This window comes from Rhea americana, unplaced genomic scaffold (assembly GCF_003343005.1).
Source record: "Rhea americana isolate MKP2758 unplaced genomic scaffold, rheAme1 scaffold_248, whole genome shotgun sequence".
Taxonomy (NCBI): Eukaryota; Metazoa; Chordata; class Aves; order Rheiformes; family Rheidae; genus Rhea; species Rhea americana.
In genome coordinates, this window is record NW_028186366.1 from 888,628 (window position 1) to 909,629 (window position 21,002).

Here is a 21,002-nt window from a genome sequence, read left to right on the forward strand (position 1 = left end):
TAACAAGTGGATATAGCACAGAAGGGAAGGTAGAAAAAGCCCAAGTCAGCCCAGTACCCAAGCAGGTCTTACTAAAGAGTCAGTTATAGAAGACTACCACTACGAGAAACATTGTATGTTTTAACAGTGGGGAAGCTTAGACAGTTTAAGTCCTTGAAGAAAACCTGGATGTTCTTTGCTATAGCAATAGAAGAGCAGCCACTTCAGCACGTAAAGGAACTAAAGACAGGGGTAGCAACCTGTCTGGTGGTAATGACATACTGACCATTCTCATATTGTTCTCAGTACAAACTAGCACCRAGACAAGCTATTTATATCAAATTAAAAGTTATCTGAAACAGACACTTTCCAATTCACTTAGCTTCAAAGCATTAACTTGGGTGTCTTTGCTGATTTCAACTGCCTCCTCATCACACAAGTGAGCAGCTACCTGCAAAGCAGCTAGACCCTGGACATGTTCTAATTAGGAAGAGAATTATAGTAGGAACAGTTATGTACGTGTCATTTTTTAAAACAGAATATTATCCAGATGACAGATGCAACAGCTGTAAGATTACCTTGTGTGCCAACAATTTCCATGTGAAGGTGTGCAAGGCCACTGGCAGTGGACAAAGCTAATTTTATCATTCCTTCCACGGTCACTGTATACCTGTTCAGGTAATCAAAGAGTGATCCATGCTCATGATAGTCTGACACCAACCACAGCTGAGTCCATGTACCATTGTCTGCAAAATAACACCAGCATGAGTATCACACACACACCCCCCAACCTACACCCATATAAACAAGACCACCATATACCCTATCATACAAAACACTTATACAATGTTTAYGAAGTCTAAATTATGTTAGGCAGGCACCCTCACAGCCAGCAGGACTTTAAATCTGTATTTCTATTGCTATAAAATTTTACAGCTTCTGTAAGGACTGGGCCTACCACGCAAAACAGCTTAAAAAAAACTACCTAAACTAAAATTAGGAAGTCAACATCACTATTATTCAGAAGTGAATTATTAGTGTTATTAATCAGGCCCTGCCTTCTCCTAACTTAGCTGCCTAGGGAGCAACGCAGAATGCAGGATGCAGAGCTAATCCTGCCAACATTAGTCCATTCTAGTATAAAACTGTCTGGCTACCTAAAGAAATTAAAGTTTTTTGTAAGTTTACTATATTTGATCTTACAGCTTAACTTGCAGAATTTTGCTTCTCTGGGCTAGTTATTTAGGGTAATAGGAGAAAGAGGGAAGTGACCAATTCTTTCCTGCTCTCAGAATTATTTCTTTTGCGTAACTCTATGCCTCATTTCCAAATAAAAAGCCTTTTAAGGTTTGCCCCATGATTCCTGCAGTCTCTCCATAATCTATTCAACCTCAGTGGCAAATTCCAAAATTGCCAGCAGTTGGAGGATGTTATCCTGCAGTAGAAGCCTGAATGCAGTGATCTGACACATTACTCTAAAAGCAAAACCAAACTCCACCTCTCATGACCACAAAGTTGCTGGCCAAAGCTGAGATAGAAAGGTAAAAGAGGCAGAAAGGTAAAGAGAGTGAAAGATACCAGCTATGAAAAAACAGCTTACTGCATGATTTTTCACAATAGAGGTTATAATACCTTTGCAGCACATCAAGATCTACAGATGACATGTAAGAGTAAAATTGTTCAAATTAAGCCAGTGGACACAGAATACTCAGTGTTTAAGCCACAGACAGACTACATTAAAGAAATTAAAATAAAGAAAAAGAGTAGTCTTTTTAACCTAGGAAGCAGAACAATCCTGCCAGAGAGATTTTTCTAATTTTGTAGTTTTAAAAGCAGGTCTCATGGCATACCTGAGAAATGTTCTCTCCCTACACACACTCCCATCCATTTTTATGGAAGTGTTTTGTCTTTTTTAGAACAGTAGCTATCCCATAACAGATTCCAGCTGGGCTTCTACTCTGCCACTATTCCCCCAAAACAAGTGAAAGAACTCAACCCAAGCTAAACAGATCTCTCATGATGTAGCAGTCCCTAAAGACTATCAAAATACATAAATTGAGAACTAAATACGGAGGACAAGGAGAACAATGAATTCAGAAGCTAATTCTTATGATATACATACCAGTGAGCAAACTGAAAAATTCTAAAGTTTCCAGATTGGAGTTTCTTACATTCCTTTCCCTTCTTTCCACTCCCCTCAGAAAACCCTGGCTCAAATACTGGGGAGTGGGAGGGTGAGGACACCCAAAAAGCTCAGAACCAACTTTCAAGAATCCCTTTAACTTGAAAGTTTCAAGAAAAGCCAAAGACTCCTTTTTTCCTTAAGAAAAAGCACTTCAGAATAGGCAAATTAGTCTATATTCAAACAATTCTAATAATGAAAACAGAATTCTGATTTTCTACTTGCATGCTGATTAACTGGTACACTCCTGAACACAGATCACATGCAAGGTCCACTCTTAAGCTGTTCATGTGAGCAAGCAGAAGCAATCAATCAATCAAATGCTGATTTGAAGCCTCTTGGAAAGCTACTGCAGTGGAAACATGTCCACAGAAATAATTCCTGAGCTTTGTTTTTCAAAAGATAGAAGAGGAAGCAACGAGGATTACTTAAAAGAGAAAGCAGTTCTAGATTTTACTATTTTGAATAGCCAAGTAAATTTATTGGTAGAACTCAGCATCCTAGTAAATACAACCTTTCAAAGAAAATTTATAGTCCCTGAAAAGTCAAGTCATTTCAACAGCAGTAAGTTACACTGAACCAGTTTCACAGAACCATTAGAAATTCATGTGTTTACAGGCATGTATATGATACTACCTCAAATACATAAAGTCAAAGAGCTCAAAAGCTTGTAGAACTTCAAAATGAAATGACTTAGAAGTCAGGGCATTTTTTTTAACCCAATTACATTCTACTGCTTCACCACTTACATCCCACCTTGTTACCTGAAATGATCCTATCTCCTGTGCATTAACATTACACACACTTTTTTGATACTTCATGTTGACAAGAAACATAAGACATCATTCCTCAAGTATCTAAACTATACAACATTAAGTATGGAATTAAACAGTGACGCTCTAGAGTAGTCTATTTAAATCATCTAACAGACTTTGTTACATTTAAGCAGGTCTTTTAAATACACCACAGTTTCTAAAGAAATAGGTACGCTTTTATGAAATACAAACAGTCTTAAACTGTCTGCAACCTTAAGCATGAAAGGACAGATTTAGAGGCTTGGTCTGTCACAGAAGTGATGCCACCCGCCAACACAACCAGCTGAACTTTGATTCAAAATGTCATGCARGATTTGGTAGGTACTAATAGGTCACCAAATGGCTGAGGAATTCTGCATCAAGTGCATGAATAAAAGTAGAGTTGTGGGAGCTCCCTTTTATTTCCAATCTTCTTGAAGAGAGGAATTATCATTGCTTTGAATCAAGATTATAGTGCCTCTGTATGAAGATTTTTTTCTTCCCATCTCTAGGCATCCACCTAACAAGGAAGTATTCTGCTATAGACATGCCTACTTTTTGCATTATCTAATTTATTACCTGCAAGTCTAAATATTTAGTTTGTTCTTATGTTCGTTCCAAAGAAGAAAATACAAAGCTGAGCTTGTTACCCATCCTGAATGGAGCCATACTTTCTTCCACTGTGTATCTTATTTGCTGCCCTCCAGCCAGATACTAACACAGAACAGTTTACATCCATGCTTACACAACTATTATTAGTTACAGACAAGTTGAAATGTAGCAATAAATACATCAATGTCTAGCTATTAGATAGAACCTACTACATTTTCTAAATCTTGCATTTAACAAACTACACTTGTATGTTTCTTCATGAATCTAAGCAGATGGCACATTATTATGAATTTGATCACTCAGTAAACAGTATGAGAAGACTTTTAGTGACCCTGAGTCCACTTTTTGCTGCATAGTAAACAGCATCTGCTACAAGGCTTTCAGTCACAGGACTTATATTTTCAGGAATGAAAAAAGTGATCGTGCTCAGTAATAATTATATTCAGTAGCACAGCCTGCCACTAACAAGGTAACTTAATTTAGTTCATATACACACCCTGATCAAGAACCTCAAGGAATTTCAGTTTTAAAACATGAAAAGAATTTAAGCATGTTCTTGGAAACCAATATACAACAGCTTAGTTATGATTACTTCTTCTCTTTGGAAGAAATCTTCTTAAAATGTTTCAAGATCAAATCATTTAGAAGTGAAATGCTTCAAGTTTTCTTATACTGTTACAAAAGGGAAGTTGTGAATAGAGAAACTTTCCACTTCATGGTTGGGAGACAAAATTACAGTTTGAAAACCTAGTGATTTCCAAGCAGCATCTGAAGAGAGGAACTTATAACTATTACCTATCCAAATTTATACAGGCAAATTTTAGTCAGTTTTTTTTGGTGACAGTATTGACAGGAATAGCATTTTTTCATATTGGTTCTAGTATAATCATTTTAATTTAGTATGTACCTGTTTTTAAACAAAATATTAGGTTTTAAGGTCTGGCAGTATTACTTAGCACAAAAGTCTTGAACTCCCAATGTATGCTTTCAATTGAATGCTTAAAAAGTTACAGAAACTGCTACTCCTCTACTGCTGTAGAGTAGAGGATTTCAGAATAGAATAGGATACCACTAGCCTTTCTTGGTATGCAAATCACATAGTGGAAAAGAAGAGAGAAAACTACCAGTGGAAAAGATCAGACACAGACAGAATCTTATAAAACACTCAGAAATGAAATAGGGACTTTTTAGGGGGTGGGGGGAGCCCACCACACACTTATTTCTATGTTGAAGTTTTATCATTATTGAAACAGTATCACTATCACATTAAGATATTTATCTGATTAAACTGAAACAAAGAAAGGAAGGGCATGGATAAAAACCCTAAAGCTGTGCATTAGCAAGATCTTCCAGTCAAGTTTTCCATTCAGTTTAAATTCAGAGCTTGAAAAAAGAATACATGGCTCAAACACCACTTCTCTCAAGAGGAAGGAGTTCTGCTCATTTCCCTGCAGCATCTTGCCTAACATCATTCTTGGTGATTTACTCAATGTGCAAGGAAGTCTGACCAGATTTCAGAACTTTCACCTAGAGAAGTGCAGCTTTCTCAGCTAGGTGAAAGAAAGGAGGAGCTAAAATATTATAGTGCCTAAAGCTGTCTGAAATAGTGTACAGTACAAGACTTTAACTTAATGTAGCTAAGTACCTTTTAATAAGGTATGGTTGTTACACAGCTATACGCAGGGAAGTCTCTAGTACTGTAAGAAGAGGTTGTTGCCCTCATTTTCCTGCTAGTATGGTAGTGCAGGTGAGAATTCCCTGATGTATTTTAGGATTGGGTTATCTAGGTTTATTCAAATTATGTGTTTGGGTGGTTCAAAGCAAGGTAATGCAGGGCCCAGAAAGTAACTTCTCTGATCCATTTCAAACTTAGCATATGCTCCTGGCTAAGTAAAGAGTAATCAGAACAGAAATCATCTAGCCAGACAGAACATAACCTCAGTTAAAAAGTACACATYACTTTTCAGTCCTCAAGCTGGCTTAACAGTATCATCTATTTCCCAGTAAACTTTGAGAAGGGTGAGCAGACAGATTAGACCAGTTCCTGCAGTCTTTTGAACACTCAATACAGCTGTGCAGGGACGTAGATAAGAACATATGACATTAAGTGACAAAAGATGTCTAAATAGGAACAAAGAACTATTTGATCTTGATACCACCAACTTAACTAATCTGCCTGCTTTTTCATAAATTAAGTAGTGTTTACATGCACCCTTCCGTTTAAAGGCATCACCAGACCCTCAAGTTCTACAGCTACAGTGGCCAGCCAGGTTTCCCCAAGAGCTATGAAAATACATAGCTGTGTTAAGACACAAGACCCTAACACTCTTTCTAGTAGAGAAAATGCAGTATGAAACTGGGCCACATTTTACATCATAAAGTACACGTAAGAAAGTGTTATGAGTCTTCAACATTTATGACTAACACCCAAGAATCCACTCCTTAGCATTCTTCTCCATATGCCACTAAAATTTTCAGCGAACACTGAGTTGGAATTACACAAGTAATTCTTTATACTATTATATCTTCGTATATAGTACTACAATGCAGTGTCTTAGATAYTGTCAGGTTCCTGCAGTTTGATGATCAAGTATATTCCAGCCAGGCTGCAATAACTCCTGAGTACACTCAAATCTGCCTTGGGGGCAGGGATAGGAAGAGCAGCATGCAAGTTTTCATAACTGCTATCATTGTAAATTAACATTTCAGCTTGCATCAAATCAGATTTTTATCAGGTAGCATGAGCACTAAGATGAGTGACTGTTAATATACCTTTTTAAAGCTCACTACATCACAACATGGCTTTAGAGACATTTGTTTTTAAAGTATGATAATATATCCAAGAAAATGGAACCACCATCTCCTTAATGGCCCCTGTGTTCCCCCACTTAACAGGTTGTAGATGGTCTAACATTTAAATAGATTTGAGTAATTAACCTCTTGATACTCAGAATTTCTGAATGCTTAACTCAGATATCTAATGATGCAATTTCCTTGCTGAGGAGACTCAAAAGGATTTATACTGGGAATTTGGGGGTGGGGGAAAGAAGGTGCTGAAGTAGAAAGGTGAGCCTGTTTTCTCTGGCCCAGAGAGTAATACTTTTAGGAAATGGGGAACGTCAAGAGTAGTAGCATTTTTAAACACATTATCTTCATCCATTTTATTAAAAAATTACCAACCAATTCTCAAGATACTTGTCCTAAAGCCATAGAGCCTCAAAAACCAACATGACTTGTCAACTGAAGTTTTCTTCTCCTGTATTAAGGGGAAGAATCAGAAACACTAATCTTACAGTATAGCTGAAGGAAATTTAAAGATGACCAAAGCAAATATATATGCCTGCATACTCAAAAGAATTCTACCTACTGCATCTAGAACCTGAGCCAGAAATTAAGATTTTTTTTTTCTGAATCCACTAGTTTACCTTCCTTATACTTCCTCTGCATGGTAGTCAGGCATTGTTTTGGGACAAACCATTTATGGGTTTCCAGCAAAATGGSAGACTGGTATGCTTAACCACAGCTGGATTTTGTTAAAAGTTACAGCTAAGATAAAAGCACAAAGGATATGTTGCAATAAGTGAGACAGAATGCCTAGAACTTCTACAAAGGTGAATTTTATTAATGTTTTTATGCTGTATGTTTAGATGCAACTAACATAGTTTTAAATAAAAGCTCCAGATTCTCAATTAGGTCCATGAGAACAAACTCAAGCTCTCATAGTTGTTATTACTCTCAAGCCTAAAATTGCATCAGATATCAAGATAAGCATCTAATAACAAGTTATCTGATACACTGACCTCCAACCTCTTGACAGTTAAGAAGGTATAAAAATATCTGTTCGGAACAATTCAGCTATAGCTAATCCTTCCTTGGAGAAAAGGAATAGCCTACACTACCTCTTGAGGTCTGTTCCAGTCCTACAGATGATATATAGGATTATACAGATACTCCAGCTACACAGAGAAACAACTTAGGAAGTTGAACCAATAACTCAAAGCCATTTAAACAACCAGGATGTGTGTGAACCTTGACTTCTCCCCAAAGCTGATAGAATTTTTGGTTATGATCTCTTTGCTAAGAGGTCAAAGACTATTTGTGGTAAAACTCATTACTTAAATAAAACAACTTAATGAGACATAGTGTAATACTTTAAGCTCACCTTAACGTAAAAATTCAGAACTATTGGTGACTTTGGACAAAGAATTTTCTTATCTTAAATGGGACTGCAGAAAGATCCAAGAAAGTCTCACCTGGCAGACTGCAACAAGTAAAGTTGAAAAAATAGAAAGTTTAAACTGTTCCTCTTAGATAGACACTTAATGGTTCATTATCCAAGAGAGCTCCAAGAATTAGATGCAGTTCTTTAATGCTAGGATCAAATCAGAAATTCCCTTTTTCCAGTTTCTTCGCCAACTGGAGTTCTAAATAATAATCTCACATATCAGACTTAGAAATGAATCATCTACCCTACACTTCCTCTCGGTCCCACATATCTTGCTTACAGTACAGATACAAAACAAGTATTCAGCAAACCTGTCAGCTTAATGACTAAGTAAACACTCTTTCCAATACTAGGATTAACCAGTGTTTTAACTTGCCTGTAGCCATTAAGTCAGATCTCCTTAAATATGGAATCAATTTAAAATAGTTCAGAACTATATATACTTTTTTTAAAAAAAAAGAAAAAGGCAAACATTTTGCAAACCTGTGAAAAGCCTGTCAAAGCATCAAACAGCAGAAAATACTCAAGTAGCAAAATTATTTCACTATTCTTGTTTGCAAAATACACTGCTTTACAACTACCATATACTCTGAATGTACACATATTCAAAACGTTACACATTACTAACCTTTATTGTCTGCAGCTATAAATCCAAGAATGTTTTCATGCCGTAGCATAACTGTTTGATATATTTCTGCCTCACGAAACCATGAGCGTTCTTCTCTTGAAGAGAATATCTTCACAGCAACTTCTTCTCCTCTCCACTTTCCTCGCCAGACTTCTCCGAAGCGGCCCTTACCAATGCTTTCTTGAAGTACTATAGTTCTTGCAATTGTTCTTTGCACAAGTAAAGGTAAACCTAGAAAGAAGATTTAACATTAAATATCTGCTTAAACAGTAAAGTACRAATTTCTTCATATTCTATTCAGTTTTTCTTTTAGAATGAATGGAAACTCTTGAGTTTACTCTTTACTACTACTAACAAACATGTGCTTAAGATGCTACCTTCAATCATAAATGCCAATAATACAAGTATTCAAAGATACCATGCTAAAACTGCCTTTATAGTTGTTAATAGGAAAATGCAAATTCCCTTTCAGTTTAAAATGTTGGTAATTTCTGATCCATAAATTAAAAAAGAAAAAAAAAAAGAAATTCTTAGTGACCTGCCTACAGCTCTCCTCAGAAAGCAATTCAAAAGCACCTCTGCTACTGTTGCATTTACTTAGCTTGGAAAGAGACTGAGTCTTACCTGGTGAGGAATTGAAATAATCCACACTTATCAGTAACACTGTCAAACTCTCAGGCTGATGGTTCAAATACTCCAGTAACCCGTTAGTGTTCTCAAACCATGGTAACACAAGAAAGCCTTCCTGTAACACTAAATCTCCATTTTACACGCACCTCACTATCATTCTACCTAAGAAAAAAAATGCTTACATTCAAAAGTAACAGAACATCTAAACATTTTCAACTTGCAGCACCTCATAACATATCAATACAATGAGCAAGTAGCACTGGTACTCCCCCAGCTATCCTCACATACAGCATGTTGGTTTTAAGTCTTTCCTGTTATAACAGCCTTTTCCCCTAGACTCCTGTAGCGATACTACACTGTAGAAGGATCGCATCAGCCAGGTTATTTGCTCACAATAAACTCTTTTAGTATATAGGACTACTTTGGAAGTGTTTGATTTAAGTAAAATAACTACTCCACAACCACTGTTCTAATAGCTGATAGAAGAACATTTGCATTTCCTAATGCTACAGAAAATAAATCAAACCCAATACCTTTTGAGTAACTAACTGCTGTCCATCTCTGGACATTCTTTGCAAAGAGCAGTGCTAGAAAGACATCTAATATGGTCAACAGCATTGCCATGCTTTTGTCTGAGGAACACAAATTAGAACACTGTGGTGTTCAGAAGTCACCCTCAAGAATTCCACATCTACAAGAATTTGTAGAATCTGTACTGACATTACATATGCCAAATACGTGGGAGGTCAGGGGTGGGGGAGGGGAAGAAGGACACTATACCATAGATATAATCATTGGCAGATGATGCGATACATTTTGCTGAGAGAATTTAAGTCCTCAGGTCAACTGCATTGTGTGTTCAAACTGTGAAGGCTAATTTGCACTCTTTCAGGAGAGTTTTGAAGTGTGGAACAGGCAAGACTAGAACAATTGCAGGACCCTCAAACTTAGTCCTGAAAATACCAATTTTCACTCCATTGGTCAGAAAACCTTTCTTTTCAYGTACGCACTACTGCAAAACCCACAGATAAACCTTAAGTACAAACTAATGTTGTATATATGAAAGTGGCAATTTCGATAATAACTTTTCTACAGCTGTTTTAGAAAACTGTACACCTTCAATTTTAGACACACAACTTTCAGCTTACTGAACCATTTATAGGTGCCACTTTTTGTTAAAGAAATTAGCATGTCCAAGGACATCAGCCACATTAAGATGCTATGGTATCACAGATACTCTGGGAACTGATATCTACCTTGCTACTACATTGCATTTTATAGTATCTACAAGATTCATTTACTTCTGTTTTCTGCAGCTGAGCTTACTTTCACTACTGCTTGTCAGAAAATCAAGTGACTTGCACCCACATTCATCTTAAAACTGTAAGAAAAAAAAGATTTCTTACAGACACTGTTTCAATTAAACAGTCTCTTCCTCTTTTCACATAAGAAAAAATCACTAACAACAACCCCTCCTCCCTCCTAGAAAACCACAATTCTCTGCATACCAGGACTCTTCCTCTAAGAAGTAATCCAAAAGTCCTTGAAATGGGAAAACTCCATTTCCTTCAGCTGCTATGAAACTGCAGATAAGTTAAGCAGTTTTACATCCAATTCTTCAACTAATAATGATATTGAGACAAGATGACTTTGTTGCCCTTTGGGTTTCCAACTGCCTTAGATTTCTGCATCAACTCATCTACCAGTAACTACAGCTTCTGTCTCCCCTGCTTTATAGGATTCTTCCTGGTTCTTTGCAAGAGAGTTGTTTCACCATCCCCTGGTTGGAAAGTTATAGCTAGGCCTTGCAATCTGCCTATGCATTTGGAGTCTCCTTCTCTGGAGATATTCAAAACCCACCCACCTGGATGCAACCCTGTCTAACATGCTCTAGGTGACCCTGCTGAGCGAGGAGGCTGGACTAGATAATCTCCAGAGGTCCCTTCCAATCTTACTGATTCTATGATTCTATTTGTTTGTTTCTTCAGAGAAGATCATGACCAAAAAAAAAAAAACACCAAACCAAACACCCCCAAAACATTCTGTTTCAAGAGATGTTCAAGTCATTCTCTTTAGATCCTTGTTTTGAAACCTAAGCTCCTATTTTAGATGCTCTACTAATTCCTTTAATCAAATCTCTAATTGTTTCAGGTCTTGGGGGAGGAGGGTGTTTACCAAAGAACATCAGGGAAATACTAACGTAGAGTCAAAGACTGAATAAGTGATACCAGCTTACTATTTATCATTGTAGAAAATGAATCCTACTTCCCTTTTGATCTGAGCAATAAGCTCATCTTTAGAGTTTTGTGTATTTCTCAGTTTTATATCTTTCAAGAGAATACCACAATACAAGACTATAGAGGAATCATTTTTATCTGACTACAAACTTCTTCAGCCCCCCAAGCATGGTACGAATCCAAGAAAGGTATGAATCCAAGAAAACATTTACTTTAGGGCATCATCCCAAACACTAAGTGTGCATCTTATGTAAGGCCATTCTGTGCCAATTAACTAGGGCTTTTCTGAATAGGTCTGGATTATTTTCTCTTCCGCACATTTCCATGGTGTTTCTTGCAACCTTTCTCTGCAAGAACATCCTTTTCATACACCTCACTTCCAACAGAATTAAGCATTTTAACTATTGTAACTATTTTAACTAGYGGCTCAGACACCTTCCCCTCCAAGTTTATTCTATAAAGATACAGTTATCTCAGTTTTAAATGCACAATCTGGACTCTGGCACAGAAAATACATGTTTCAATGACAAGTAATTGCTGCAGGCGTTCCAGGACACAAGAAAGTATCATTCAAGTGCTATGGCACAGAAAGATTGAGTTTACATAGTAAGTGATTGACTAACTTGGAGCTAAAGTGATATAAGTTATGGCAAATATATGCACATCATAATTAACAGTACAGAAATAAGTACTTGAAACAGTTCCTATCCCACTCATAGTAAAAGGGAGGTACAGAACACTGAGTAAGACTAATATTTGTCTTAAAACAGCTAGAAGTCACTGCTGCTAAAATCCTAAGGTCAAGAGACTGCACCCAATTATACAAAAAAAAGAAAGAAACTCTGCATGTTTTCAGAGGGAACACAAGTTCATCTTTCATGCATAAAAAAAATGTGTAAGGTTTTCCCTAAGGTAAGTTACATTCATCTAGTTTTCCTTCCTCTGACACAGCTATCAGTAGCCAATGCTCAGGTACTATACTGAGTCAGGTGTTCTGAGAGTCTAGAACGGCATGAGTGTTCTGATGCTCTAAAAACTAGCATACAGACTTTAATTACCAAATTAAAGAGCCATCAGAGAAGGAAAGATTCAGTAGCTTTTAACCACTTGCTCTTGAGGGGGAGGGGGAAAAGACACATAAGTTTCTCTTCTGACAGTAATTCTCAGCTTTTCAGAAATTAAAGTTTTGAAGGAGTACTTCCAGAGAATATTTTAAAGCATAGTAGTAGGCTCAGAAGCACCAGAGGGAAAAAAAAGCAAAGAGGCAGATGAAGGAATATTCCAAACAACAAATGGAAAGAGCTACTGACAACCAAATCTGAATTAACCTAATCATAGCTTAACTTTTGATTCAAAGAGGTGAGGTAAGGATACAAGTAGAAAAATTGTAGAATTACAGTGAGAATCTAGGCAAGCTACAGGGAACAAATGACTAGACTGTACAACAAACAAGTAACATGACCACACACAGTTCTAAGGTAAAACTTCAAAGGCCCCCCCCCCCCTTTTTTTTTTTTAAACTAACCTTACTGAAGCTAGTACATTGCAGATTACAGAAGATGTTCTGTATGTATAAGTTAACTTCCTTACAGCCTCCTTTACTTACCGTCTGCAGGTAGAGACTTTTCAAAACCATTTGTTGCTCCCAAAAGTGTAATGACTACGCATTGGAGCATCTTGGACCCCAAAACATGAATTTCAGATTCATATTCTCTTACTACATCTTACATCTCTATRCTTGCACACAAAGGATGTAACCAGAAGAAAGAGTCCAGCACTTCAAATTCTACCCCAGTGCATTAGAACCATCAGTTTTGTTACTTCATGTAAATATCTTGTTTATTAAATGAGTAGATTGAGATAAACACAAACTACTAAAGCCCCAGCTCTAAACTGAGATCAGCTTTCCCTACTGTGATCAAATCTTATTTGAGCACACCAAATCTTTCTCAATTGAAACAACTGTCCATATGTTCAGTCTAACCTCAACTTTTTCCATAGACTTGTGACTAAAGGTGACTTATTCAAATTTATACTATGAACAGGTTTAGTAAACCATGTGACTTGTTTGATAGTGCAATGGACTCTGAACAGTTCTGTCAGTTACTGCCATGGGGAAATACAACTTAGGTATTCATTTTCTCTATTTTCTTTAATTCTGGAGCACTAAGGTATTCAGAAACTAAGAATCAAACACTAATATACACTTGCAGAGTATTTTTTTTCTGACAAGAAAAGAGTCTTTCAGTAGGTATAAAATCGCAAGTAGCAGGAATGGTTTTTAGTATTACAATATTTAAACCTCATATATAGTAGAAGGCTGAGGAGAGGCTGAAGTACAACCTAATGCTTTGCTCTTGTAGAGCATGAATTCATCTTTAATCCACATTAAGATATTTATCTATGCAATGATTTGTCTGGCACATCATCCCCTACCAATGCCTACTAAACCAAGTTTTTATCAGACACTACCACAACCCTAAAATCAAATAGGTCAGGGTTGACAGCAGCAGCTAACTGCACTGAACACTGACTACTGCCTCATCCTCCCAGAACAACACTCGAAATCAGAATTCCAACATGTTCGACACACTGCATGTGTTCTACACACAGAGAAAAAGGTATATTCTTATTTGCCGATACAACACCTTTTGTAAAGGGAGACTAGCTAAAATATTAGCTTGTATTTATAACTCAGAATATTCTTCACATATCAATAGCTCTAAGTAAATAAATTTAAAGCTAAGCTTCTTTATCTCAGAAGTGTGGCAGATAACATACATATTCCTATGCAGAACAAATGGTATATGACTGAGCTTTACATTAGTAAGGGAACAGAGGGAATAAAACCAGTTATGATAGTCCAATATGCAGAGAGCTGCACATTTGACTGAACTTGCAGAATAAGAAACAAGAACAGCAACTAAACCTGATTCTATATACAATTTTCAGTACATTGAACTTAATATTAATATATTGCATCTATACAAAGGTAGCTTCTTTCTTTTTGCTCATTTTTCCAGTTATAAGTGTAAGTATATTTGATATTTTTAAAAAGTTAATCTTAACTCTTAAACACAGATTAATTATGATTAGAAGCATGACGTTACCTGACCCAGAACCTGAAGTTGTCATATCATAAATTAAATCTTTTAAAGTAGTTCCTTCTGATATGAAGGGACGATCTAATGAGGGATCTTCTTCACTTGGTACACGGTGATGAATTACAGTACGATTATGACAAAGATACAGAATCAACATTAGTGAAATACAGACGAAGCAGACAGGTCCAGCAATGACAGCTGCCAATTCCACAGGTCCCAGATTAGAAGCAGGTTTTCCTGGAGTTGGGCCTGTGATTAAAAAAAAAAAAAAAGCAAGAAAATGGTAAAACTATTTCTCTCTCTATGTAATAAAGTAACTGAAGTGTTTGTGACTGTATTTCATAGTGATCTTCAATTATTCTAACGTATTTAATAAATTAGAACTTAGGAATAACAACTTTCAAAGATCAAAAAAATCAGTACTACAAAGGACAAAAACCTCAAATGTATAGTTACCCACAGCAATTATTTTACTTGCATTTCAGTCTTCAAAATTGGTTTTAGCATTCCAATCCAGGATATTAGTTTCTTGTTCCAAAGCTCTTAAATTTGTAATTATAGACTTTAAGGGGATCTTTTGGCCTCAACTTGCATACATATTCAAAAAATTTCACTCTTACAGAGTTTTCTGTTAGCTTTAAAGAAGTTAATAAGCCCCATGCCCCTTACCTGGTGTTGGAATTGGAAGCTCTATTTTATTGCAGTGGTCTTTGTCACAGCAGTGAGGCAAAGTAATAACTCCGTCTCTGGAGGAGGGGGCACAAACAAATGGCCTGTCTCGGGGAATCAGATCAATTTCTGCTATGCACATGCTATTGTGTATGACTTTGTCCACAGTCCGTGTTACTGAGGTAAAACAGAGCCCATCTGTCACACATGTAAAGTTGTCTTTTGTACAGAGATGGCAGTAACATTGTAATGCTGTATTGAGAAAAGAATTAATGTTAGTTGTTATATATTTTGAATTGTGAAACAATCTGAATGATCTCAAAAAATAAGTTTGAAACACTAGAGGTCTGTAATTTTTAGTTATTAAATAGAATTGTAACACTAAACAAATACTATAATGCTTTTCAGTGGGACAATAAAATTAAGAGGTGAAAAGATGAACAATTTAAACTCATCTTTCCATATACAATTATGGATTAAGGAAAGACTGATCTTAGCTGTTTCTCCAGATGGTCAAGTTCTGCTAGTGTCTTACAGTAAAAACTTAAGAGTTTTATAACACTATCTTCTACAACATTCAGCATGCAATCCTACTGCTTTCAAAAAAAAAAAAAAAAACAAAAAACACACCAATACAAATAATGCCATTTTCATTGTAACTAAAAAGGGTAGAGCTTTCATATGCAACAGACAATATGCTGCAGGCTACTTTAGAAGGTTAATCCCAAATATATTACATGACAGCTTTTAGAATTTCTGCTGAGAAAAGGGCATACAAAGATAGTCCTCATAAAAAGCTGAAATCTTCTGCTTATGTGAAAAGATACGTTCTCAGGATGTTTGGATTTATTTATTTATGAATCTGCAGAAAAATGTTGCCTTACACTACTCAGTGTCTTGGTTTACTAAAACGATCAATTGCATTATAAATTTGGGGTGGGAGTGAGGAAGAAATGACAGACTAATCACGTACAAGATAACTAGGTTTTATTCATTAAGTCTCAGAACTTCTGGAGAAGGAAATCACTAATTCCAATTTCTTTTTCCATTCCTTCCTGCATTTATAGTATCAAAGTCGGAAAACAGCATTAAAAAAACCCAAGATAAACAAGTAGAGTTGGAGTGCACTGGTTATGTGGAGGAAAAGTTGTATCATAAAATTGGTAAGGTTAGAAGGAACCTCTGGAGATCATCTAGTCCAACCCTCAAATAAGTGGCCCATACGGGGACTGAACCCATGACCTTAGCATTATGAGCACCATGCTCTAACCAACTGAGCTAAGTAGGTTATGATACAGCCTTCAAGCAGAACTGAGGATACGCCGTTTCAGAAACGAAAAAATTTTCTTCTTTCYTCTTTAATCTGCTATTTCACATACATACATTAAATTTAGTGAAAGCTGCAGTTTATTCTAGACTTTAGTTAGTTTAGGGRAAAAAAGTGAGACTAATACAGGATTTAGATGACTGCAAGTCTTACACAAAAGATGCAATGAGTACAATATATACAGAAAGCTATACTGACATGTAGGACTGACTAGAGTCAACAGTAAAAGCTAACATATGTTAAGTCTAAGCAAACAATTGGGGAGTCATGGCTGAAGAAATTCTCCCCTTCCCCCAAGAAAGCAGCAACCTATAAGGGATTTATATTACATACTTTATATCTTTCATAAAGAATTAAGAACAACATGATTTAGAGGAAGTGATAATTCAAGAGACTTCATCTGCTGTTCCACCTGGAGGGTATATAGGATGTGCATGCAGATGTTTCCATGAAAATATTTTTCTTTAACAAAAGGATGACAAATGTCAGGTTGAAAAGCAGCTAAGAAAATTAACAGAAACAAATAAGACATGCTCTCATACAGTCAAGTCTAGAACTTTAAGGACTAAGTGTAATGCAAGAGGACAAGCTTCTTTCAAGGGTACAAAAACCAAAACAAAAAAACAACCACCACCACCTTGCACCAGAGGCATCTCAAGGAGGCACAGTAAAAGATGCCCTGAAATCTGAGATTCGGCTCTTCACCTAAATTCAACAGATTAAGATAAACTGCTTGAGTTGGCTATGAACTTCCATCCCTCTTTATCTTTGGATATCACGGATTCCAATAACCGGCAATCTGATCTCAAATACATATTTCATTTAGAATTCATGTTTCTAAGCTCCCACAATCCTTCACTAGGTTTTCTGAAGGAAATCAAAGTTACTTCTTAGTGCAGGGTGACTGGCAAAAAAAAAAAAAAAGTGTTTAATAAAGATCTTAGGACCAGCTACAAAAAACTAACCCACATATCAGAGATGGTCAGTACCCCACAGGCAAGTAGAGGAGAGAGTAAGAGAAGAACACATGGGGTTGTGAAAAGATCTGTTTAGTATAAAGATTATTTGTTCAGTATGAAGATTTATCCAAGTAATTAAAAGTTATATGAAGTGATAAGAAGACTTACCTTTCTGAGCACAATTTAACAGTACTACTTTTCAAAGATGCAGATTTCACCCCTCCCAACACACACAGAAGTCCCTATTATTCAAAGTTCATCTACAAGAACATTAACCAAACACACACCAGCAGAAGCATAACCTTTAATTTATACTTCAGCAAGCTATTTCTGGAAACCAAGTAAACCCATTTAAAGTTTTCTAAAATATCCACAGACTGATAAGTATATTTCTTTCTGCCCCCATAAGGCTTTTGGAACAGAACTTTATTCTTCTTCAGACAAGTTAACCCTTGCAAGTCATTATCTCACTTGCTTCACCCAGGACCTATTTTTCCATTTAAATAGTCTTCTTGGCTTGTCATAACTATCTCACATATCTGAATGCCTATATAAGAGTYAGATATTGAATAGTCTTATCTTTACATTATGCCTCTGTATAGATGCTATATTCCTTGAAGTGAAAAATGAGTAAGCATAACAATGTCACCTCAAATAACAGCTCCCTGATCTTATAAAATTGTAAAGACACATTGATAACACTGACTAAATAAGAAGTTGGGCCAAAAAAAAAAAAAAAAAAAAACCACACAACTTATCTTCCTTATTCATTTTGTTCCTGTCTTTTGCTATATAGTTCCAAAGTGTAATTTGATAAGACAATTCACACTATCTTCTAGTTTCTTATCAAGACACAGTACACTGTCAGACACAACCGAGTTGTTTTCTTAACACAAACACATCTGTACCTGCTTCTGAAGCTACTCTTCCCTCTCCCCACTTTTTAAGAAGTGGAAAACAATGCTTTATGAGCTGAATAATCAAGCTTCTGGGAACACAAGCTTTTTGCTGCTCTCTGGTGGATGCAGTCTTACCAAAAAAAAAAAAATTCAATTAACACTTCAGTCTCCTTAATGTTTTTGACATTCACAGTTCTTGATGCATCACAACCTAGACAGGCAACAGTAGAATTTCCATATTTTATTAACAGGAAAACTGAATTATGTATTGTTACTGAAAACACTTGTGAGGATGATAAGAAATAGAATTTTAATACCTTTGAACAAATCTCAGTCTCCACTTACCTACATGTAAGAGAATAAAATATGAATAAATGAACACTCTGCAGATGAGTTTTAACACTGAGTAGTAAAAGAGTTGTTGTCAACGACCAACATTTAGTTAAAACAAGTGTTTTCTTTAATAACCATAATCCCAAAGAGAACATCATCATCTGTCATCATCTTGGACTAAAATTTTGGAAACACCTTTTAAAGATAATAACACAAGAAGTCTCTTTGAAACTACTTAAACTCAAAGATRGGAGAGAGAGTGGGGGAGGGGGAAATTGTTCCAAGTTTTACTTCATGCTTTTAATTGCACAGAAAAGCAACTTTACTCTTTTGCATGTATTACAACAGCGTTTGGATACTACCACCAGAAGGTCATTCCTGTTTGAATGATACAAGATAACGCAAGAGAAAGCAAAAGTACAGATAGCTAAATGAATGAACTGAAGGTAATATGGATGACCAGTTACAAGGTCAAAAACACTAAACTCCATAGCAGTTTAGTGCCCTTTCTATCGCATTTCTTCACTGTGCCTTCACCATCCTGTATAATCATTCCCCATTTATGGGACTGTTACCATAACAAAGAAAACAATTGAGTAAATGCCATTATAAAAATATTCAGAATATATCAAAATACATATCACATTATGTCATAGAAGTTATCTACAGCATGTTTCTTGTAACTTGAGCTGATTTAACAATAGATTAGCCTCTTGTGCTGAATACAATCAGTTTAGTAATTTCTCTGGCTTAGGCTTTGACAGTTTCATACTCCCCATCTTTAGAAAGTCTTTTTTCTGTGTGTTGCAGGGCAAAAAGTCTACCCTGAGGGTGAAACAAGGTGGCAACCTAAGTGTGACACAGTGAAACTACACACCTTGACAGGAGTTAAGAAAGTTGTTTCTGAAGAGTTTAGATATTAATGCTAATACAATCCCRCCTGGATGCATCCCYGTCTAACATGCTCTAGGTGACCCTGCTGAGTAGGGAGGTTGGAGTAGATGATCTCCAGAGGTCCCTTCCAACCTTACTGATTCTATGATTCTACGTAAACAGAGAATTAAACTCTGTTCACTTAGTTTTTAAAAGTATTATTAGATACAGAAAAGGCTTTTTATGTACCTGATACCTTCCTGAGGTAAAAAGACTGCATAAAGTCTTTATTTTCAGAATTACATAAAACCCTGTGAATCATCATACAATATTTGCTAAATCATACAGAATTACTGGAATCTGACAATTTACAGTGCTTAGAATACTATTTTCAATCAAAAGAGGTTCTGGACAAGAATCATATATATATATATAGAAGCAGTGCATTTCAGAACATGCTACCAAAAGGTATTAAAATGCTTTATAAGTCTTGAAGCGTTTTACAAAATAGCACATCTCAACAGTAATGATTTAATGATTAACGTTATTAATAATTACTAATATTAATCTTTATTTTACAAATAGAAAACCTGTCACATCAGAAGTCAAGTAATCATAGGCCCCAACAACAGCACTATGCTGAACAGGAGCCTCAAGATCCTTCTACTTGTGATATTGTAACTCTTCTCCTACAGAAGACAGAAATGACACTTAGAAACAACAACATAATACCCCAGAAGAAAAACTAGGACTTGGCTTCCACAAACTACAGAGTCTGACAATAAATTGTCAGAAGCAAAACCACAATACAAGGTGGTGCTGTCAGTTTCCCATTTTCTTATTTATGCACTCCCCTCAAATAGTACCAAGAAAAATCTCCAGCTCAGTATGCCAAAAAAAAAAAAATATATTTAGATCTCACTATGGCTGGGACAGAGGTACACTTTTTAAACTGTGATATTTCATGACCTTTACCAAGTCATTCTTCTTACAAAGGCACTAAGTTCAATTTTGCACAGGAGTACCAAGTTTTCAGGCAACTTTTCCTGTATTATATTTCATCCTTCCTTGTTAAGAAAAACTTCCACTGAGAACAGCAGTTTGGGGCAACTACAGTGATGTACTCAAGAAGGAAAACAACCTACTTTATTTTAAGGCACTATCCTCAACTTGCAGGTAATGATAAAACCTTGTGAATGCTCCCAACTTTAAAAAAGGAATACTACGTTCTTTGTAGCATAGGCATCAAGTGACACTACAGCAAGATGTTTCTGATAACTTTCATGAAAGAATGTTCTAGAAAACCAAAAGAAAGTTAGAATTAAACCTCGATCACCATCTTTATGAAGAGAGTAGAAGATTGACGAACCCTTCCCTTTGTACTTTTAAATTCACTTCAGCATATATGATAATGAGCCAACCTGATTTATATAAGAYTGAACTGTGTGAATATACAGAATTTCCAGAGGTTGACTTCCCAGAATTTTGACAAGACAAAAGACTATTTACAGTTCACACAGTGTGAAGAGGGAAGAAAAAGAAAAAAAAAAA

The 21,002-nt window shown here is 36.1% G+C and overlaps 1 protein-coding gene across 2 annotated transcripts in view; it reads right to left on the bottom strand.

Annotated features, from left to right (window-relative positions):
- The window catches only part of TGFBR1 (transforming growth factor beta receptor 1), a 38,128-nt gene that overhangs the window by 14,739 nt on the left and 2,387 nt on the right, over positions 1–21,002 (bottom strand). For both annotated transcript variants that reach the window (XM_085306824.1, XM_085306826.1), the window contains exons 2-5: positions 15,061–15,312; positions 14,398–14,640; positions 8,421–8,651; positions 558–725 (exon numbers count right to left, since the gene is read on the bottom strand). In XM_085306824.1, coding sequence (XP_085162950.1) covers positions 558–725; positions 8,421–8,651; positions 14,398–14,640; positions 15,061–15,312 — 894 coding nt within the window. The remainder of the gene's footprint in view (positions 1–557; positions 726–8,420; positions 8,652–14,397; positions 14,641–15,060; positions 15,313–21,002) is intronic.